Source organism: Anneissia japonica, unplaced genomic scaffold, assembly GCF_011630105.1.
Source record: "Anneissia japonica isolate Jap-2015-1 unplaced genomic scaffold, ASM1163010v1 scaffold997_len2565447_cov190, whole genome shotgun sequence".
Lineage (NCBI taxonomy): Eukaryota > Metazoa > Echinodermata > Crinoidea > Comatulida > Comatulidae > Anneissia > Anneissia japonica.
In genome coordinates this window covers 2,460,192-2,483,085 of record NW_022696369.1, presented here as the reverse complement: position 1 = coordinate 2,483,085, position 22,894 = coordinate 2,460,192, and the positions used below count along the sequence as shown (strand labels likewise).

General features: G+C 31.2%; 1 protein-coding gene across 1 annotated transcript in view; it reads left to right on the top strand.

Moving 5' to 3' along the window:
- The first annotated feature begins 18,733 nt into the window (after window positions 1-18,733).
- Window positions 18,734-22,894, top strand: part of LOC117102061 (thrombospondin type-1 domain-containing protein 7B-like) — a 30,644-nt gene continuing 26,483 nt past the window's right edge. The window contains exon 1 of the mRNA XM_033242276.1: window positions 18,734-19,148. Within this exon, the coding sequence (XP_033098167.1) occupies window positions 19,061-19,148 (88 nt within the window). The 5' untranslated portion in view covers window positions 18,734-19,060. The remainder of the gene's footprint in view (window positions 19,149-22,894) is intronic.

The window sequence follows — 22,894 nt, the reverse complement described above, 5'->3', positions numbered from 1 at the left end:
GATGATTAATCAATATTAATGTTAATTTGTTTTTCAAATTATTATTTTTTTTGTATTACTGGTATTTGCATTGTCTGATGCTGTGTATTTCAGTCGTGTCGAAAGTTAACTTTCAACACAATCGGAGACCAACACCTATTATAGTTGGTATATTTTAAACAGATGCAGTGAACAACGTTCAGTATACAGTATTAAGGAGGCACATGGCTTCTTATTTATTTATTTATAAATAATAGTTTCTGCTGTAAAGTACATCACAGATGTTGTATTTTGCTGAATTCCTTGGAAAATTGAATATTCGGAATGGTTTGTTAATGATTTATAGTACAAGCCCCCATTTTGAGTTCTCAAACCAAGTTAGCCCTGTGTGTTGGGTCAAATTAGGCACAGTGAGTCTTTAATTCAACCTATACAAGTGATACACACTATCATTCTAGCCTTACTCTAGGCTAACCAGAGATTTTAGAGCCTAAAATACACAGAAAATAGTAAAATGAGTATAGTGACACTATTTTGAATAATCTTTACTGCCTTTCCTTGTCCTTTATTTCTCACATTATCATTGGGACCTTTTTTAAAAACACTTCCTCCCCCTATGATTTTGCATTAATCATACAGTGTCTTGTCCGGCCAACATAACCAATTCCCATTATGAGTTTTAAGGATCCCCCCAACCTTAAGGTTGATATCCCAAACCACAATCCAACAATCCACAACTCCCTTTAAGTGGAAATAATGAAAAAGTTGGGTTGATAATACTGTAGTTTGCTTGGTCGAACTTCAAAATACTTTCAAGTATGAAATGAATACTGTACTTTTTTTCAATATATATTTTATGAAACTCATATTCTTGGTGAAATAATAATAATAATAATATAAACAGAGTAACCCTTGAGACTCATTTGCTGGCTTCATATTAAAATAACATGTGGAAATTGATTTCATATTTATTATTAAGTATAAAAAATAATGTTTTGTTTGTATCCACATGGTGCCAGAACCAAGCAAGATAAGTAAAGTAACAGGAAAGAAATAGAAAACTGCAAGGATAATTGTTGGTCAAACATTTGGGGTTTATTGTATGGCATAGGCAAACTTTATGAAGGAAAAATATATTAATGCTACACACACACAAGTTGCGCAGGTTATGCATGACCGCACACACTGATCTCTTAAAAAAATGCATCAAGCAAATATAAGGAGAGGGAACATGTAGTGTTAATCAAGCTTTTCTAAACCTGACATAAACAACCTTAAAAATCTAAGCGCTAGTGTAAACACTAATCTAAACACCAGACTAAACACCTTGATCACCAATAATGTGAGCCTATTTGGGGCTAATAATGTGCTATCCCTGGATAATTTCATACAGCATTAGGAAACTCAATATTAACCTGTGAATGAACAACTTATAATTCACGCTGTTTTTGTTTTACTGGAGTACAAAAGTGTTAATTATTGGATATGTAGCGTACATTGCTAGTTGTTAATGTGGCCAACGGGTCCTTAGGGATATGCAAATTGCTTTTTTCCTCGCTCTGTCAACTCCATTGTTTTGAATTTAGAGTGCAATATAAAATAATAATAATAATTATTATTATTTTTCTCTTTATGTTGATTATATTTTTAATTTTATGTGAATGAACACATTTTACATGGACTTCCCCAATGTTTCATGTACTTCTTGTGCACTTTGTCAAAAGGAAATGTCAGATTGTTATTGGTGGAAAGAGATGAATTATGTTTTGAAATTATGTAAGATATCAGGGAATGTAGAGTGAGAGTATGGTGGATATGAGAATACTAAGCAACATGCAGTGATAGCTTTGAAAAAGGAGTGAATGATAAATAGTAAGTGGTATTTTTTTGTGCAGTTAAGACATTTTAACAAAGACTTCTGGTTTTCACCATGTTTCTTACTCACTCAGTTATGACTTGTTTTTTTCAGTCAAAGGTTTTTGATGATAAATATTTTTTACTAAATCCGTAATTAATTGGTCCTATTTGGAGGATCCATGGAGTCTGAAAAGTTGCAAATTGGAATTTAGGAAAATAATTGGGATCACCGCAATGCACTGGTATATTCCAATAAGCCAAATTGGCACCAGTTAATTATATTGGCTGGTATTGTGAGGTTGATGCTAGTTTATAAGAACACTAATTAAAGATTTTGTTTTCACTTTGATTGATCATTCACAAGAAATAAAGCTTTGTGTCATTACTTCTGAGAGCCTTGATTGCTATGTAATTTCTGGTCATTATTCTTGCATGTTTCTACTTAAAAGAAATGTATTGTCATGTTATTGTTCCTGCTAAACTTCTTTTTTTTTTTTAATTATTTATTCATATCTGAAAGCTTTGGCCCAGTAAATGATTTTTTCAAAAAAGTTCTGTACTGGTTTCTAATTTATGGTAAATATACAGTATTACCAAATTTTTTGAGAAATGTAATTTCTTCACTATATCGCGAACTGCTCTATCTTCTATTTATTATCTTTGCTATCGTGTGTGTATGTTTGCCTTGTGAAAGGGATTGTCACCTACAAGTAGGACAGTGAAATATTCACTATTGACAATCCTTTGTGCATGTGTTGTATGCCTAAATAAATAAATAAATAAAAATAAACATGCATTGCTAGCAGACGTTTTGTCACCCAGATTGTTTTGCAAGGCACCAACCTTGTTTGACACTTTTGTATGTGTACATTTTTGTTTCTCTTACATTTTCAATGAGATATATACCTGTGGAATTATGTATTTCTTTGCAATATTTGTATCTTATCTGCGTCAGAGTATTCAGTGAATCCAGATAAGGCTGAACATACACTTCATAGAAACAAAGGCTTAACGAGCAATCTGTATTCCCACGAGATATCTTCTTCAATTTCGTCTAATTTCGTTTGGAATCAAAGGTGCTTTTCTCATGTGCTTATACTCAAAGTTATGTTTTTTTATCAGCACTTGCATCCCATTAATCATCAGCATTGAAATATTGATATTTAACCCATTTTTTTAAAGGTAGTTTCAGGTATGCTATAACTGTTCAATTAAGCGCACAAGTCTGGAAACTTTCCATATTTTTATTTTTTACCATATTTTTCTCTTGAGGTAAAAGTGTTCAAAGCCCAGTAATATATACTTTTTGATATGTTGTATGTTCTACAGTAGGTGATAAATACAATGTATTGTACTTTTTTATTATTCTTTTAGACAACAGAGTTATACAAATTTTAATAGGCATGTATTATCGGATGTTCAGTACATTCAATTTAATGAAGGATAAAGAAAGGATATAATTCTTCAGAATAATCACACTCATATTTTTTACAAGTGTCTGAAAGAGAGTGCTTGCTTATGATGCAACAAAAATCTTTGAATAAACGCTTCTCAATTATAATTACTTGCATTAGTAACCTACTAGTTATTATTTCAAGAATTCATTTTAGTAATATTGCATTAATATAATTTTTCTGATGGAATTTGGGTAGTCATGTCAATACTGTATACAATTAATTGAGGTCTACACGAAAAACAAACAATAAATAATTTTTTGTTTAAACCCAATAAGGCTTACACACTGAAGCTTAGTTTCCATACAATCGCTACATGCTATCGCCGACAGCTTTTTGAGATGCTGATTGGTCGGTTGCATCGGGGACTGCTACGCACTGTAGCGACAGTATAGCGATTTTAAGGCAACTAGGCTTAAAGTCAGGCTCCGGAGGAAAAAGATTTGTTGATATGTTGTAGAACTGATTTTTCTAAGACAGGAAAAAAGTAGTTTCATAAAAACTTAGCAACAGTGAATAAGATACAGATTTCTGAATATTTAAAAACTCGGGAAAAAAGATGTAAAAATGGGTGGTTACACCCCTTTTCCCCCCAGTTTTTAAATATTCAAAAATCTGTATCTCGTTCACCATTCCCCAGTTTTTCGTCAAACAATTTTTTTCTGACTTAGAAAAATCAGTTCTACAACATATCAAAAATTTGTTATCCTCCGGAGTCTGACTTTAAGGACCACAACAATCAACATACTTACACACCCTATGATACTGTGTGATTCTGCAGACTTCTTTTGAAATTCTCAGATTAGATGTTGTTATTGTTAGATATTGTATCCGTGACTGCACATAAAAAGCACAAATATACTTGTGGATCCTTTCAGCCGGTGTCAAGAATAACAGTGATAATGTTAATAATGCTGGAACTTCACATTAAGCTTCATTATTGTTATATGCTAGACCCTTATAAAAAAAGTGATCAAAGTAAAGTCAAAATCTAGTTCCAACTTAGACAATAGCTGATACAAGCTATAAAATTATAGCTCCAAATAGGAGCTATAAAACCCTCCTGTTATGTGCAAAATTTTGCTTGGGGTGAAGATAGGAGCTTGTCAATTGTCATATCATTAAGTTCGTAATTTTTCGGATTAAAAGACAAGTATCTTAACCACCTAGCTACAGCTTCATCTCCTCTTTCCTTTATTGTCATCATTCATATCCATCTTAATTATTATATTTCTCTCTTCTCAATCTTACTTGAATGCATCTGTGTTATTGTACTGCATAAGTAGTGTATAGAATTATGTGAAGATGTATTTGCATAAAGGATATGGAGTGTAAGCTGCACAAAAGGCCTACCCCATAGGTCTCTGTGTGTGGGTAAATGTTGTTCTTTCTGAAATATCGAAATACCTTATTTATTTGAATAAAATGCCCTGGTTTGAATAATGGCCCCTATCCTCCCACCACTTAAATAAACTCCCCCTCCAAAGCCACCTCAATAACATACGGAAACTTTGTCGCATCTGAGTTGCCACCCTTCTCAACAATAAATGCCCTGGGGCATTTATTTGAATAAATATGGTGTCATCTGCATTTTATTTTCTTCCTCATCTCCTAACTATTGTTTCCTTTGTACATTTCCACCTTATGTCATCAACATATTCACAACTAAGTGAGCATATTTTAAGATTTTTTTTTTAACTGACTTAACATGAAACTTGTCCACATTAAAGACTTCATCTCCTACGCATTTCACATTCACTTTATCCCAAAGACCATTCTAGCAGTATAATTTTGCCAAGCTTGACCTTTGAACCTTGGACAATCTTGCTCGTAACTTCTCCACTTTGCATTGAAATTCTATCTTTGGCTCATCCACCAGAATTCATATTCATTTGTAAAACAAGCTTGAGATAATTTTTCTTCAATCAAACCCTCATCTATTAAGAATAGGAGAATTTGGTGAGTTTTTTTCATGTTTCAAAACTTAAACCTTTCATTATTTACAGTATTCAATTTAATTCTCTATTACTACATAAGACATACTATTTCCTGCTTTTATATTTATAAACAGGTATCTACTGTATACAATTACAATGAGAGAAGTTTTAACAAAAAATTAAACCAAACATTATTAACTACACATAAGCCTATTATTGTTAGTATTGTTTTTGCAACACAATAGGTAGTCTTGACAAGAACAGTTATTTTTACTGAAAATGTCTTCATGTTTTGATTGAGTTTCTTCAATTGTCATTCTCAACACAAAAAAAGTTCTTTTTAGGACTTCCTTGTAGTGTACAGTACTGCAAACATTTATCCATTGTTTCTTTGCCATGCAAACCTTCAAAAAATTATTGTTATTGAAATAAGGTAACATACAAATACTAACATAACCAAATATTATTCACACCTCAACTGTCTGTCAATTTAAGTTCTTATCACATTGCTTTCAATTTACCTTTGCTTTAGTGGTGTCATTTATGTTTAAATACAATTGTTTATGTTTATACAGGCATATATAATATAATTTTGATTTTAAATATCAAGAGGGCACCACAAGGTGAATTACATGACATTTACAGAGGTAAAAAAAAAGTTTGGCAATAGCAACAGTCAAAGGTATAACATTTTATAAAATGCTACAAAACAAATTACATGCTACCTATCATTATACCTGATGAAATAGATATTGTATACTGGTTAAGTATATGAATTTATTTAACTATTATTGTTTTATTTTTATGTTGTTATCGTAAAATAACTCTCTCCAAGATGAATTAACCAAAGACAGTGCAATAACCTTAAATTTTGTTTATGGATATTTAAATTTCATTTAGGGTAGTTTAGTGCAGCAGTAAGGGAATGGACTTTGGTGAGATAGACCAAATTCGAGACTTGCCAATACCATACTTGTTTCTGCATTAGCTAAGACATTTTCTACTGATTACAGTACCTCATCTCTCAGATGGGACATCAGCGTAATTTTGTATGCATAGCCCAAGCGCATGAAAAAGTATTTGGTATAATGATTGAAAAGAGTTCGAGATTGTCTCCTGTTGTACTGGCCATGATAGGTGCTGCACTGCAATCACTGCAGGTTCCCAGGCCCTAACCTAATTTTCCTTCTCGATTTTTAACAATTTTTACATTACATTCTTTATATTTTTTATTTTTTTTATTTATTATAATCAACTGAAGTCAAGTATTTTATACTGCATCTTTATATATTAACATTTCTTTTTTTAATTATGCAATTGAAATCAGTTTGCCTATAGTAATATGTACTAGTAATATATAGTAATATGTCTGTAATTCTAAACGCAAATATGTTACAATCAAGAATGTGTTAATTATGAAGATAATTTGTACAGTTTGCCCTTGACAGAAATAACTAGTCTCAAATAAATTACAGACAGAATTATGATGCTTTAAAAGCAACAGTTATAAAAAGTATGCAAACCAAATGTAAACTTTGTTAAAAAAATCTCTTTTTTTTTTTTTCTACTCATGTTATACTGTTTTTGGTTAGTTTTATGTAATGAATTTCTAACATGCAACATTAAATTAGCAATTTAGGTTTGGTTTAATATTATTGATTTGTCCAAGACATTTTTTCAACAAATGACTATTGAGGATCTTATTTGTAAATTTGACCAGCCATCAATTATTGCTTACAGTACACTAGCTAACATATGTTCGCATGTTTGTAGATTTAAAGATTTGTAAGTTGAAGGTGTTTGTGGTTGTTTGACTGGCCTGGAGTACATGTGTTCTCCGACAACGTGACAGGTTTGGCCTGCTCATGCGTTTACTGAACTTTCAGCATTCTTGCAATCTATAATTATGTCTAGTAAAATTTTGGACAACTCACATAAATTCAAATAAATCACTGCACATTTATAAAGGAAATATAGAAATAAACCTTTCAGTATATATAGACAGACCAAAACAATTTGTTTTTTAACTGATTTCCTTACTTTTTGCCACAAAATGTTTTTATTTGAATTAGGTAAAGTACTGCATGCATCTCTTAACATTTGTGAGCACATTTTTATTACTACACATACTAATTTTGTCAATATTTATTTAAATTTTTGTATCATTATTTTCTGTACACAATTATTGGTATTATAATCAATTATTCATAACTAATGGCACATGCTTATATTTGTTCTATTTCTTGTGTACCTGAAAGAGTTTTTTATATAAGTTAAATCTACCCCCTCACCCACCCCCCACCCTTTCCAACTTTAGCCTTAAATTTAGACATTAAGCTTTCCAATAGGAAGTTTGCAAGTAACAGTAAGATGAAGAATTTTTAGAATAATTTTTAAGAGCGAAAACATAATTACTGGAAGACAAATTTTTACGACCTTTGGTCATCACCTTTTTAAATTACGTGTTTGTGCAATTTCTTTACTCATCAGTCAAAACAGTTTTATTTTTCGTGTTTCAGGTGAGGGCGAGAGAAATATCTTTTTATTCTCGTAAAATAAAAGAAAAATGTCAGGGACAAAGCTGTAAAAGTTCATCACGACCTCCTTTCAATCACAATTTTAACTTTGCAGTCTTTGATGTGATAGGCCTACATAAGTTTCATGAGTGGTGATATTTGCTATGTGTATTTTATTTACCGTATATTCTTGCGTATAGGGCAATCTGTGTTTAAGATGACCACAAGTTTGAGGAGATTATGGACAATTTTTGTATGTCGGGCAAAAGACGACCCCCTCTTTCACCAGCGGAATTCCTACTGTTTGCTGCTCTTTATGGTCATAATACTGTATCTAGCTGGCTAAAATGGAGCCAAATGTAGGGCTGAGCTTCCAAATACTGTAATACTGTTTTATGGACTTTTAAATGTTCATCAAAATGTTATTTTTCCACATTTAAAATTGCATTCCTTTTAATAGTAGCTTCATTTCAGTAGTAAATTTACGTCATACAAATGAGCCACACATAAGACTAACATGATTTTCTATCAAAAGTTTGTATATATTGCACGTATAAGATGACCCCCTGTTTTTCAATTGAAATTTGCTATTTAAAACCTTTTCTTATGCACGAGCATATGCAATATTTTATTTTTATAATATAAAATAAAATGCTGTCATAAAGGTAAGTTTGAAATAATAGAAAACAAAGTAAAAGATCTCTGGTTGCAGTAAAATCTAAAAAAAATTAAAAGAACATTTTTATGTTCATTGATCAATAAGTTTGTACTGCTTACAATTCCAATATTTACATTTATAGCTGACGATGCAAGCTTAATTAGCGAACATAATCGGCTACATACTACATAGCTTTTAAACTCCAGCTTAAAAACAACCACGGGTAGAAGGTCAGGGTGTCCAAAACCTCCTCTTATTACTATAATCACGTATTATGTCTGAATTTCTACAATAAATTAGAATCTGATGTCTACTTATGGTTAGTCATCACAGCAACTTATGTTGATTTCGCAAATGCAATCATTGCCATCTGACATGCTTTCAATTTCTACTTTCCCTCCCCTCCTTCAGGGCCTCTGAATGCGTCAAGTCGGAAGTTCAAAGTTTACTAAACATTGCCTCAGGAGACTTTGTTCAGTCCTGCGTAGTGTTACTGTGACAACCTCACAACCAAAAGCAAAAGAAAAAAAAAATGTCTCAATTTTTCCTGTAATAACTTTATTACAGAAAAACATATAATACAATAGGGTAAAATACAATAGGGTAAAATAATGCTAGATGATGTAGTTTGCTTAAGAAATATTTATGGTTCAGTAATGCTGAATATGTCCTTGATTCCCAATTTATTGTGCAATGTAAGAGTAATTATTAATAGGAAACATGGCTATTTTACATGCTTTTAAAAAGAACTGATAATTTTTTTTTAAGGTAGAGCAAGTAAGAAATTTGTATTAATCCTGCCCTTTGATATTTTTTAAAATAATTTTATTTATATACTTGGGTCTCTCTCAAGAAACCAATTTCATATGTATTTTATGTTACAAATGCTTAAAATTAGATGTGAATCTTGATTTCAAAATAATGAAGTTTCATTAGTATCATCTGTATTTGGCATAATCATGTGTTATTTTGTGTGTATGTGTATTAGAAATGTCATTATTATATTGCCATTGCATATATTTCAATGGACATACTGTTTGATGTGTTACTCTTATTTGAAATTTAGACACAGATGGAATATCAAATGGAGGACTCAATATTTTACAGTTTAATTTATTTTATATCCTTTATTTCATCGTCCCAAACAAAATAATAAACGTACAATTAAGAAAAATTAGAACAAAATAAACACTGTATGAATGTGTTTCTTTAAAACACTTACTCCCAATTCAAGAATCAAACATATAAATATATAAACATTCCTACACATAAACTATATATTGAGAGTTCCAATAAAAGTTCATTTAATATAAACAGTGAACAAAAAAATTTAATGGAAAAAAAATGTAAAATAAAATTATAATATTATTATTATTATTATTTATTATTAATATTGAACATGATTTCCGAATTAATATTAGGGTCAAATTATATGGAAGATCAAACTCTGTGGGATATGCTACATTAATCACTATAGTATTTAACACCAATTTCAATCATAATATTAGAAACATTATCGGTAGGATTCCATAATTATTGTTCTGCGCAGTCTGCAAATTAAAAAAAAAAAACAATAGCTACTTGTAAGTGTTAAATCCTGACATTCTCTCTGAGAGCGTGTCATTCGCAGGTGTTGACCCAACAGCGATTAGATGACAAATGACGATATTGAGTGTTTTGCCAAAGGGGATTAAAGATGAAAGCCAATAATTAAATTACACCTTTTGCATTGCCATAGGGTGTATAAGCTCTCCGTTTCATGGGGATGTAACATTTTGTGGAAAGTCTCTCAAAGTGTCTTCACTATCATTTTTTCCCATTCTCGTGGGTAGAACATACTTTATTTTGCATATTTTGGTGAATTTTCAATCTAAAGTATTCAGTTGTGTTCTCTAATTCATATCAGTATTAACTTGTCTTAAAATGTCAGTAGTACATTTGAATTTACATAGGATACAGATAAAATTTATTTCATCCTATTCGTCGGAAATTACATGGTCGAAAGATGTTTTTCGTTCTCAAAGACATGATACAAATTTGTTTTTTTAAATATTTTTAATACAAGTTAAATTTTGATATTCTACCACTCTGTACAATAAAACTACAAACAGACAATTACAGAGGGGAAGAGGATGAGAAGGATCTTTTAGAATTGTACAAGACTTTAATGCCAGCCACCCTGTCACTGTTAAAAATTATAGAAAAAGAGACAGCCATTGTATTTTTTGAAATGAAAACAATGGCTTGTCAATGATATGTATTATACATATTTGTGATTTGTCTGTATAAAGGCCAAATCTCGATAGCAATGCCAGTTTCATAGAACTCTACCAGCCATCCGATGCATTTTCCTAAATTGTTTGCTGGTTTTTCTGATGTATAACATGACAACAATGACACTGTTTAATACAAATTATGCTCATGGTGTATGATAGTAGACATACTGCTTTTTAGACCAATAATGTGAATGCAAATAGATATGAAGAAAGTAAATAGATTTCTTCTATTTTTTTGGTTTATTTATACAAAGATTGAAAATTATGAGTTTTGTATTTGTCTTATGTATGTAGTGTTAAAGTCCCTGAGTGAGTGTATTGATTTTAATATACAACTTGTCATGATGGTTTGAGATAATGTTGTACATTATTGATTATTTATGATTTATCTAGTTTAAAGTTTATGTAATTTACTTTGTCATTAAAAATATGTGTGAAGAACTATATATAAAAAAATTATGATTATTATTTGAATATTATTATCATTATCGTTATTAGGCTATAATAATAATAATAATAATAATAATAGTGATTGTGATCAGTGTTGTTACTTTTATAATCCACGCTCCATCAATTTTTTTTCCAAAAAAGCTGGTCAATGATGAAAGACTTTTTTTTTAAATAAAGGCTATAAATTTGATTAATTCAACTGTATCATTTTAAATGGGTAGTTGCAATTCATACAGTATCATGCCTTAATCATGTTCTTAATTGCGATCCTTAAAGTAGTATTGTTCTGTACAGTAGCTGCATATTCATTATCCAAACAAAGGGGAAAAGAGTCTTGCTCAGTAAAAATGGACAGTTACTATGATACACCTCTAAAGGATAATCTTACCCAGTTTTGTGACATTTTCAGTTGTATGTAGCTATGAATCACTCTTTTATTGGTACATCAACCTCTGTTAAATATGAGAAAATAGCTTTGTCTTTATAACATAGTCATTAATGTAAACTTATGACTGTGTTGCCTTTTTAACCAACTCCTGATGTTGCCATAAGACTTAAGTATTTGTAAATAGAGTGCTTGTGAGATGATGGTTGTCATAGAGTTTACATTTTATTGAGAAATTTAAAACATTGTTTCCTGCAAGAGAATTACATGCTTAAAACCTTTTAATCTAGTTACTTCTTTTACACTCTTTTATATTTATTAATACTTAATTTTAATACTTACTTGATGAACTAATATGCCATCACTGACCAGAACTGCCACACAATTCAGTTTCAATTTTATTCTTTATTTAAGCAATCAAGGGTTAATATCCATACCAAAATTATACAAAAGAATATAAAATGTACATAACACAAATAAAAAAACAATACTGAATTAAAATGCTATTGTATCTGGTAGGGTTGTTCAGAATTTGTAAGTCAATGATACATACTCTAGGTTATTGGAAGTAAGCTCTTGAGAGAGTTTTGCATCTTTGTAGTGGTGGTGCCTTGGACCCCTGTCAGAAAATATCTGTCGCCCACACTGCATTTTCTTAAGAGCAAGTTTAATATCAGATATGACAAAAAGAAATATTAATTATATCACCTTGGTTCATATTTATTGGATAATTGTTAAACTTCAATCTATGAAAATGTCTGGCACCATCACTGCATTTTCTTAAGAGCAAGTTTAATATCAGATATGAGAACAAATGTTAAATATCTTGCCTTGGTTCATGGGCTTCATTTTATTAGTTTACTTGTTGGGCATCATTGTTTTATACCCGTTCATTTTTCCCCAAGACATTTTCCAGAAAGATCTGCATAATTGATTCCATTTTATAATTGTATTGATACAATTTCCATTTAGAGCAAATATCTGCTATAAAAGCCTTTCAATATTCATTAATAAGTCATCTGAAAATAAAATGAAAAATAATACAAAACGTATCAATTGATTAGTTGGTAAAATGATTAAGGACTTAAATAAATAGGCACCCCGAGGTAGGGACATTACTTTGCTAATATGTTCTAAAACAAATTTAGTTTGTAATCTTATTCTACTGTATACGCCAAGAACCCAGAACAAGAGTTAAAGAAAAACAGTGGCTAATTCAATTGGGGGGGGGGGGGGGTTGACAAAAATGTAATTATAATTATAGTCTGAGTGTGCTATTTCCAGCCATCTAGGTGCCATAATCATAAAGTCCCTCCTTGGGCCCCCTCTATTTTGAATTCCTGGATCCGCCACTGAAAAATATACAAAATTAGAATCAAGGCAGATTATGGTAATCCAGACACTCTTCAAAGACACACTCTCTAGAACACGTCAATTAAACTGATCCTATTTGAATAACAAAATAGAAAGTAATCTGTATTGATCAGTCTCACCGCTTGAGACTTGAGGGTGTATTGTAAGATGATCATTGATGGCAAAGCCTGAAGGAGGTGTTAGAAACTAGGAGAGAATACTTAGTAACAGGGAAGGGATCACTAAACAGGAGGAGATTCACTGTAACCAGCATCAACCAGTGAGTCGAGTGGCTATACAGTAAGACGGGCACCGCTAACTACAGCCTTAACGTGAATACTGGTTCTAGTCACTCCTTGCCCCAAAATCGGTTGCCCCAAGTCTTCTTGGATAAAAGGACTTAAAATTCAGGTCCAGTGTGCTCATCAAGGTTCGTGTGCACTTACGAACCAATTGCATATTTCGGAAGAATAAGGGTTAATTACCCCGATTCTGTGGTACATTTCAGCCCCTGTCGTTGGAATGATGTGAGCATGAAGCTACTGTAAGCACCGCTGGTAGTCATAGATCACACCCATTTGTAATTTAACACAATTGACGCTGCAAGTTATGAGTTATTTTTTAGTATAAAAGAAAACATAAAGTCTAAATGTTTTGTTGTGTTTTCTTGGTTTTTTTTCATTTTTGTCTTGAGATCTAATCATACAACTTAAATTTCAAAGACATGATAGTATTCTGTTTGCTTACTCTTTGTTTATCCTACAAATTCGTGAACAGCTGTGGAGTGTACATGTTTTCGTAAAGATTTATCACCCATGACAATATTCTTTCATTCATTGTGCTCTAAAATTTCTTTCTTATACTCACGGTGATTGTTAAACCTTAATTAAAGTTAAGAGAGTAAGTTGTGTGAGAACGCCCTCTAATGTTGGATTCAGATCCTGTGATATTATATCATGACAATACCATCAAAAAAGGAAAGAGTTCTGAAAATCGTTCTTTTGTTGGCATTAAATGAAAATTTTCTTTGACCATAAGAAAAAACTTTAAAACATCAATTGGATGCATGTCTATATGCCAAGGAACGATTTTTTTGTGGTAATATGTGTCAATTTATGTAATATGTTTTTGTGGGGGTGGAGGAGGAAGTGAGTGGATACGTCAGAGATATCCATATTCACACAACTTAATTCGGTAAGGTAGCTTTTATGGTAATTACAAGAGAATGAGGAATTAAATGATAAAATGATAGCTTTCAATTATTATTACATATATTTGCACATGCAATAATACTATTGATTTGATATAGAAAAAATTGTTTAAATTTCATAGGTCTAATCTTCATTTATGTCTAGCATATCTTCCTCATTGACCTATTTGTGTTAACTACAGTAATCATCAAATCAAGGATAACCTCATGATGCTTGGAAATCATTGTGGACTTGAATCATTGGTTTGTACATTTACAACAATTATGAAGTAATATTACAGAATCTTGATGGCTATAAAATAACAACTAAAATTCACCAAAATCAAAATGTGTAGCTCTTCAAATGTCCATAGCACCACTAAAATCTGCATTGCTTCTGTGCACCCAAAACTACTGTATTAATGGGTACCTGGTTGCCTGCTCCTGCGCTAATAATACAACAGAAGACGATAGAGAGCTAGTGATGTGTTAGTAGTTGCGAAAAATGTTAAAACCATTTTCGTGTGAGTCATCTTAAACTAGATTGTATATCCTTTCCAGTCAACCTAATGGACATTTAAAATAATGGTCAATTTTCAGAAACAATCCCAGTTGAAATACGAACGTCCAATTACTTGATCAAACAGAGATTATTGTAATGTTCATTAATCAATCAAGAATGGTTTGGTGACTTTAGTCCATCTGACAAGTGTAGGCAGCTTCTTTTATAAAGTAGTATATCTGTCCATCTCCATTAGTCTGGTTGTTTTATCAGAGTGTTCACCCTCATCTGAATAAATTTTCCTTATTGTTTGCAGTTTCATTGAGTGATGTTATGGTTATCCCAACGATAAAAAAAAATTGTTGGTTTTTTTAGTACATAATACCTTTACTTGATGAATAATACTTTTCAAACACTTTTGTTTAACTTTCACAAATGCCAATCTCTTCTACCACTTGTAAAAAAAAGATAATAAAAAAAAAATAAATAAATAATCTTGGAGTATATGTGCGCCAATTAAAGGATACCAAACTTATGTGAACTCCTAAAGTTATGAACCAAATGCTACCTTCATAGTGCAGTAGAGAAAGGTACACTCGGAATATTTATAAAGCTGAATTTCAAGTAAAATGATCTTGGTTTAGCCTGCAATTTTTGCACTGCAAGTTTTGTCGAAGAACTTGAATAACATCAAAAATATCAGTGAAAGATATTTTGGTTGATTACAGTATATATACTATTGTTGTACAAGCTGTTCTTGCTTTAGTCTTATCTCCCTGGTCTTATCAAGATGAGACTAATACAGGAACAGCTTGTATATATAACAGTATACATAAATCACCTATATATAACAGTGGATCTGATTTAGGTAATTATACAGAAATCCAAAAAAATGTTATCTTACGACAATTCCAAACATGTTTTCTAGAGTAACTGAAAAGACTTCTCAACTAGAGCAATACAGATTGGTATTTGTCATGTAATTCCAGATGATAAGAACCGAGTCAGAGATATGAACGTGATATTGGTTATTGGCGATTATGCGTACAAGTGTGATATGCTTTAAACTTAACTGTGGGAAAATAAATTGTCTCCCGATATTGTTACACCAGATCAATTACACATTCTTGATTTTATTCCACAGTTGGACTTAAGTTCACTTGAGTTTACCTATAAATATTTACTTTTTCCCTAGTGCTTTCCAGCTTCAATACCTGAATAAATAACAATAACGATCGTTGATATGAAATAATTCTTACATTTATATTCATATACAATTATTTGAATAAACGCCCCACTTTGAATAAATGCCCCCTTCGAATAAACGCCCCTCTAGAGCCTCATTTGGAATAAACGCCACTGATGTTTATATTTTTTCCTCAAAAAAACGCCCCTCCCCCTCCAAATGACTGTAAACTAATATAGAGGAAGCAACATCACTCTCAACACATTGTATTAGTGTTTACATTTTTCTAATGTGTATGATCATGAAATATCACAATTTGATGGTAATTAGTTGTTCCCCATTTAACAGTTTCTTTAACTATATACATATCCACTTTATACCCAAAGAAATACATACCTCCCTTAAATATATGCCGGCCTGGATTAAAAGCCTCCTCAAAAACCGTTCTCGACATTAAATTCCCCAGGCGTTTATTCGAATAAATACAGTAATAATAGTTTTAGTTATAATTATTTGTACATAAGGTATACTTGAATAGATAATTTTCAGTTACTTTATTTTGACCAGGCATTTAGTAAATTACAGACTACTCATAACATGTATGACTTGAAGTCTATAGGTCTAGCTAAAGTATATTGCAAATATTCTAACAGTGTTCTGAGCTCTTTTTCATTCATAGAGCCATTGAACATTTCAGGACCAACAGCTTCACGTTCCATTGAAGCACGAGGTAATTAGCGTGAGGTGTCCCGAAGCACTTAACTGGTGCTTTCCTAAGAAAAGATTGAAATGTCAGATATTATGTTACATTGCTTGGGATCTTATTCTAGATCATGGCACAAATAAATGTATGATTTGAATAGATAATAATAATAATAATAATATTAATAATAATAAATAATAGTGATAATAATAATAATAATAGTGATAATAATAATAATAATAATAATAATAATAATAATAATACTGTAATAATAATAAAAGACTAATATCTATAATTATTGTTTCGGCCTATTTGTGTGTCAAAATAACTTGATAATACAATATATTTCATTTAATAGAACCCAATTAATAACTATATAGTTTGTAATAATTTTTCTAAATTGTAGATCTATAGCATGCCTCTGGGGCATTCTGATAAATAACACCAAAAAATGAACATCTTAATTTCTCGACCTGCATGATTTATACGACTTTCAACAACAAATTGTGATCCTAGATGTCTGGAAAATAAGCCACAAGATTCGAAAGAGCGTCTGTGTTTATACGACCATGTGAAATTTGCAATGATTTCCAGTAATTTAAGGTAATTCCATTGTGACCACTTACAAGGTGCGATCTGGCGGATGTCTCATGAATATTTTTATTTTGATGTATTTCTGATGTGCAACTGATATGCTCCAAGTACCATGAAATTCTGAATGATAAATCGTTGAACCAAAACGACCCGTACATAGGTTTTGTGTAAATGTACAGTACGGCAGGGATAGATTAGGGCATGTAGAGTAATTTTAAAGAGTACCCACTTGCCAGTTGCTAAGTACCGAAGTACATTAGTACATCTTCAACATGAATTTGAATTTTTTTTTTTTTATTTTTGAATGTTTTTCAAATTTAAATTTTGAATTTAAATTTGAAAACATTCTTCGTTATCTCTCAATTTTTGTAATATTTTGATATTTCCTCATCATTATTATTATCATATATTCTTTTTCACATCTTACATTGTTACAGTATTTACTCACGCCATTTTAAGAATTAAACTAAGTCTCATTACAAGGCATTTCATTTTTTTTCCATGTTCTACCAAGCAGGATTTTGGACCACCAACATTCTATGAACCGAATCTCAAATATTATTTTATGAAGCTTGGGGAGTGGAGTTGCTAATAGTTGTGAGAAAAATTTTGATCATTTTCACCAGGAATGAACCTGGCACCTTGGGATTGAAAGGTGGGCACCTTAACCACATGACCACAGCTCCACTTAAACAGTGTGAAGTAGTCTTCAATGCTCATGAGTGGAATCCTTGCATTTCACAGGGTTATAACAACCCAGAACAATGGGATTTGATGATACAATTTTCTGATATAATTTAATTGAATTGTCATGTATGTCATTTTTTTAAAGAGGGCCCCTGAATACCAGCTGACCTCCTTGGCTTAGCTACAAGGGCTGCCCTCTTTAAATACATAAAAAATGTTAACCTATCAATAGTTAAAAAGTTATTTTCCTAAACAAAACAAAAAAACTAATACATGGGCCACTTTATTATTATTATTTTAATTGAATTTTTATGACGTTTGAAATGTAGTTTTTGTAGTTTATATTTTGTAGTATATATTTTGACATTCATTGCAGTACAATTACGAAGGTGAATTATGCACACATAATTGTTTGGAACTGTTGAATTCAATTGAATAGAATATTATTATCATTGTAATTATTTTTGTTTTATTAGTATAATGGATTTCTTTGGGTGATTTTTTTTTCTAAACAAGACAAGTAGCTGAAAACCCCATCTTAATTTTTCATTCTTCAGAACCTATCTGTGATCTGTTTTAATTTACATTTTGGAACCTACATCTACATCTGTTTCTTTGAATTTCATTAATGATTTATGTTTAATATTAATTGTAAAACTTAATAAAATGAATGGATGATTATTAAATCCTATGTCCTTATTTTATTTCATGAAAATTTAACTGCAATATACAATCAATTTTTATTGAACATTTTGAAATGTGATAAGCAAAATATTATTATTCCTGCTCTTATATAGTATTCACTTTTATAATTTAATTTTGAATTTGATCTGAAGTAGGTTGGTTTGTCTCATCTACCACATCACAGTTTTTTATTCTCCTTTTATCTTTTTCGCAAAGGTACATTAATTTTTTCCCACATTCACTCATAGACTTACCATCTGTTCCAATAGATTAAATTTTGGTTTTTTTTTTCCTCGCTAAGTGAATATTCTGTTCTATTTCAGGCAGCCGAAGGTCTTACTGAATTGTATTGCAAAAAAAAAATTATAAATTATATTCAACACTAACTGTGTGGAGTTCGAATTGCCGTAAGAGACAGCAGTCATAAGGAGACCTGAAGATTATCAAAATTGATCATTTGATATCGGCTTGATTAAAATTCATTCATAAGCTCCAAATCTCAAGAGAGCGAAAGTGGTATAGAATTCATCCTAGAATTTAAGTTTGTCCGGAGACTCTAAACAAACCATGTGTAACATTTAAGCTTATCGCCACCAATTGAAAAAGAAAATCATACGCGAAGAAGAGAAAAGACTATTTACAGACGATTAATGATGAAGAAACTTATGGTTTTACTGTTCGTCATCTGCGGCATTTTCTACACCGAAGCGCAAGTGCCGGGGTATGTTTGGCAAACAGGTAAGTTGGAGTGCTTACAAAGTAGTTATCTCGCAATTTGTTTCTACTTATAACATAATTAGGACTTCTTGAATATCTGTCATATCAAAAGCTTTGACCTGATTCTCATTTGGAAAAAAAAGCAATATTAGAAAACTTCTTGTGAAACTATTGGTGATGTGAATTCAGTAGAATATTGCATAATCTTTGCTCTCTTGCAGGTAAATTTCAAATTTATGCTTTTGTCTTTCATGATAATGCACCATCATTCTTTGTCTTTATATGTTTTATTGCATGTTGTAATACAAGGGAACTACCGTAAAATTAAACGCTGACTTTTGGAGTGGAAAATGTTTGCCTTTAATATCACAAAAAATTTTACTCATAATATACAAATTACTTCCAAAATTTCAATCATGACTTTAAAGGACATGTTCATTGCTTTAAAAATGTCAGTGAATGTTTTGCATCAGAAGCGGGAGACTGCATGCTGTCAGCAACATTTCTAGTGGGAGGGAGTTATGTTCCCATCAACATAAACTCTATTGACCTGTAAAACAATGTCTCAGAAAAAAGAGACAGAAAAGAATTAATCGATTCTAGATTCGAAGACACAAAAATGGTGATTGTATTCAAATTTTGCTAAATATCGATAGTGTTTTTCCCTATCTGAACCATTTATAAAACTCAAATAGAACATAACTGTAGATACATGTATAAGTATATTCCACTGGGGAACGGTGCATTTTTCTGTCACATAGCCTTTCGGTTTCAGCCTGTGGTTGTTCCATAGTTAAGCAAATTCTATTACAAATCCCTTGTCAGTAACTACATTTTCTAATGCTTTCTCAAAGTCCCCAAAGTAGTAGGAAACAAGATTTGGCAAAATGTATCGAGCTTAGGAACATTAGCTCAGCTAGTAATTTTTCCATTTCAGGCTGCAAACATACTAAAAATAACAGAAATAGCATGTATGCCTATGGGTGCCTTCAATTAACTTTACATAATGCATCTACACTTGATAAAATTCTGGTACTGTACAGTATTTTGAGGGAAAAACAATTTTATGAGTGACAGAGGAGAAGCATGAAAAAAACCAAACCACCACCTGTGTTAAGCGTGTACAGTATTCTTGCACTGCCCTCGCTGTAGCTTTCGTAAAGGATTAAATCAAAGGATAAATGAGAAAGTAGAAATTTAATAGCCGATTTAGTTCTCATAAATCATTTAATATAGAACATACAAATTTTCTTCATTCGCTGACCAACGTTTCATTCAGAAATTTGTTCACGTATAGCATAGATGTTGTGATTGTGTGCGTGTGTAAGATGTGCGGTTTCTGTTCTCTTTCATCATCAAATTTATAAATTATTAAATTTATTATTTAATTAAATATTGAATATACAGTAATAGTATCTTGTCATTTTTTTGTGGTATACTAATAGATTTATTGGTTTATTAATCTAGCTGTATAGTTATTTTATGTCAATATCTTAATGTAATATTTTGATAGCTGCCAATCATATGAATTGTCTCATTTGTTTGTAACCCGGTCTGGTTTTTTTTTTTTCTGCTTTTGATGAATGAATCTGGAAAACTCTTAAATGTACGTCCTTAAATCGTACTAAATGTATATAGTTTGAACATGATAAATCTTTTCTCATTGACTTCGTAGCACCCATTGAACTGTAGAAAGAGTTTGTCTTAATAGTGCTGCCATTTTTGATTCAAACAAATTGTCAGGAATGTGACTTGTTGCAGACACCAGTCTCAAAAAGTATATAAATAAACACTAAATTATTTAATTGTCTCAGATTATGTAATTTTTATTCAGAAACGAGAGAACAAAAGGATTATAAAGATTTAAGAAATGTAACAACTTAAAGTTGTTGCAAAGTTGCCTTGGATTGATCAGACCCTATCACTCCAGTTAGTTTTAGGAAATATTTAGTTTAGTATAATATAATTATTGTTATTAATTAATTCAATAAGTTATTAATCTATTTTGACAAAGTAAAGGAATTAAATCACTTTATTGTTAATATTATTGTGTATTTACAGTACACTTTAACTATATTCTTAAGTTTTTGGGACCATTTCTCATCTGCTTTGTTTCAACACTACAGTAAGCCCATTATCCCAAAGGCTGATTATTTCATGGAAAAAAATAAATAGAATATGGCACCAAATATGGGAATAACTTTTAAATGAATTGCTTTGTCTAATAATATATACAAAATTTGATTTAAGTTTATGATTTATTATCATTAAATAATAATAGTCTGATAAAGCATAGTTTAATGTTGTAGTATTAATATTTTACTATTTTATGATAAGAATGTAATCTTAGATGAAAAAAAAATTAAGAATACACTTCATTTGTAATAATGTTTTATTGTTAATTTTCTGTCCATACATAATTTTATAATTTTGTCATAAAATATTGAAAATCTGATAAAGCATTAATACAATCAATGTTATACTGTACAGTATTATTAATTTTCTTTATTGTCTATTTCATGATATAAACATCCATATTTTATGATGAGGCTTTTTTCTTAACTATCACTTTTGTCATTGTTTTCATTCTTCTCACATTGACACTCTTTTCCAATTATGTGCAAATTTTAAGAGTCAACAGAATGAGCTTTGAAATATTCTGTGACTCACCGACGGCTAAAAACCAAGAGGGTTACAAAACCGACATACTTCTCACTTTACCTACAAGCACAAGTTCCTACTTACCAGATAAAAGTCCATACTTTTCGCATCATCTACAGTCGCAAGTCCCTACTTACCGTACAAGAGTTCTTAAACGTCAAGCAAATAAAAGTTAGCTGTCAATTCCCTTTTTTTAGCATTGCTAATTTTAATGTTAGGTTATGTTTGGTAGAGCAGTACAAACTTGCAGTATACAATTGGATGGAGAAGGAGAAAGTGTATGTTAAAACATGGGTGGATCTAGAGGGTGAATAGGTTGGCTCGCCATCCCTGACCTTTCCTAAAAAATCCCTAGGTCTACCAAGCATAAGTTAGAAACAAATAAATGTTATTAAGTCATAATGTCTAGTAACAGCATCTATAGTGGCTTACCTTTTACAAAATAATCTACAATTAAAGGGGGAACATGTCCTCTCTTTCCCACTTTAATTTGCCCTTACTCAAACCATGCAGTAGGAATAGAATGGTTTCCCAACCTTGACATGAAGGTTTCGATACCTCGCTTCTTGCTTAAATCAATTGAAAATTGCTTAAACAACATAAATCCCAATTTATTCTTAAATTTGCTAGTCAACAATTCAACGATTTTTTTTAAATCAAAAAGTCGGAAAATTAGTGAAAACTGAATTGTTTGATCTGTGTATGTAATAACTTTATTCCTTTTAAATGAGCAATGAATTGTTGTAATTGAATTTTAAAGGGTTTTTCAGATTTCATCACAGACCTTAGGACACAATCAATGAATACGAATTACAAATAAGGCAATGAATTGCATTCCAATAGCAAGGGTTAGAAAAATACTGAAGCGGAAAGGCTGGATTGATGATATGGAATTATGGCACATGCATTAAGCAGTAGGGCAGAATAGAGGAGTAGAAATATCAGGATTCCTCCTACCGAAAGATGATGTCCATATACCGGTAGATAGAAAAAATTACTCTTGCTAGGAGCAATTTACAGTTCGACAGCTCTGCGTTCTGAAGACAACAGATTCCTCTTCTGCATACAAGTCAATTAGAAGTTATTATCATAGTGATGTGTTTTGA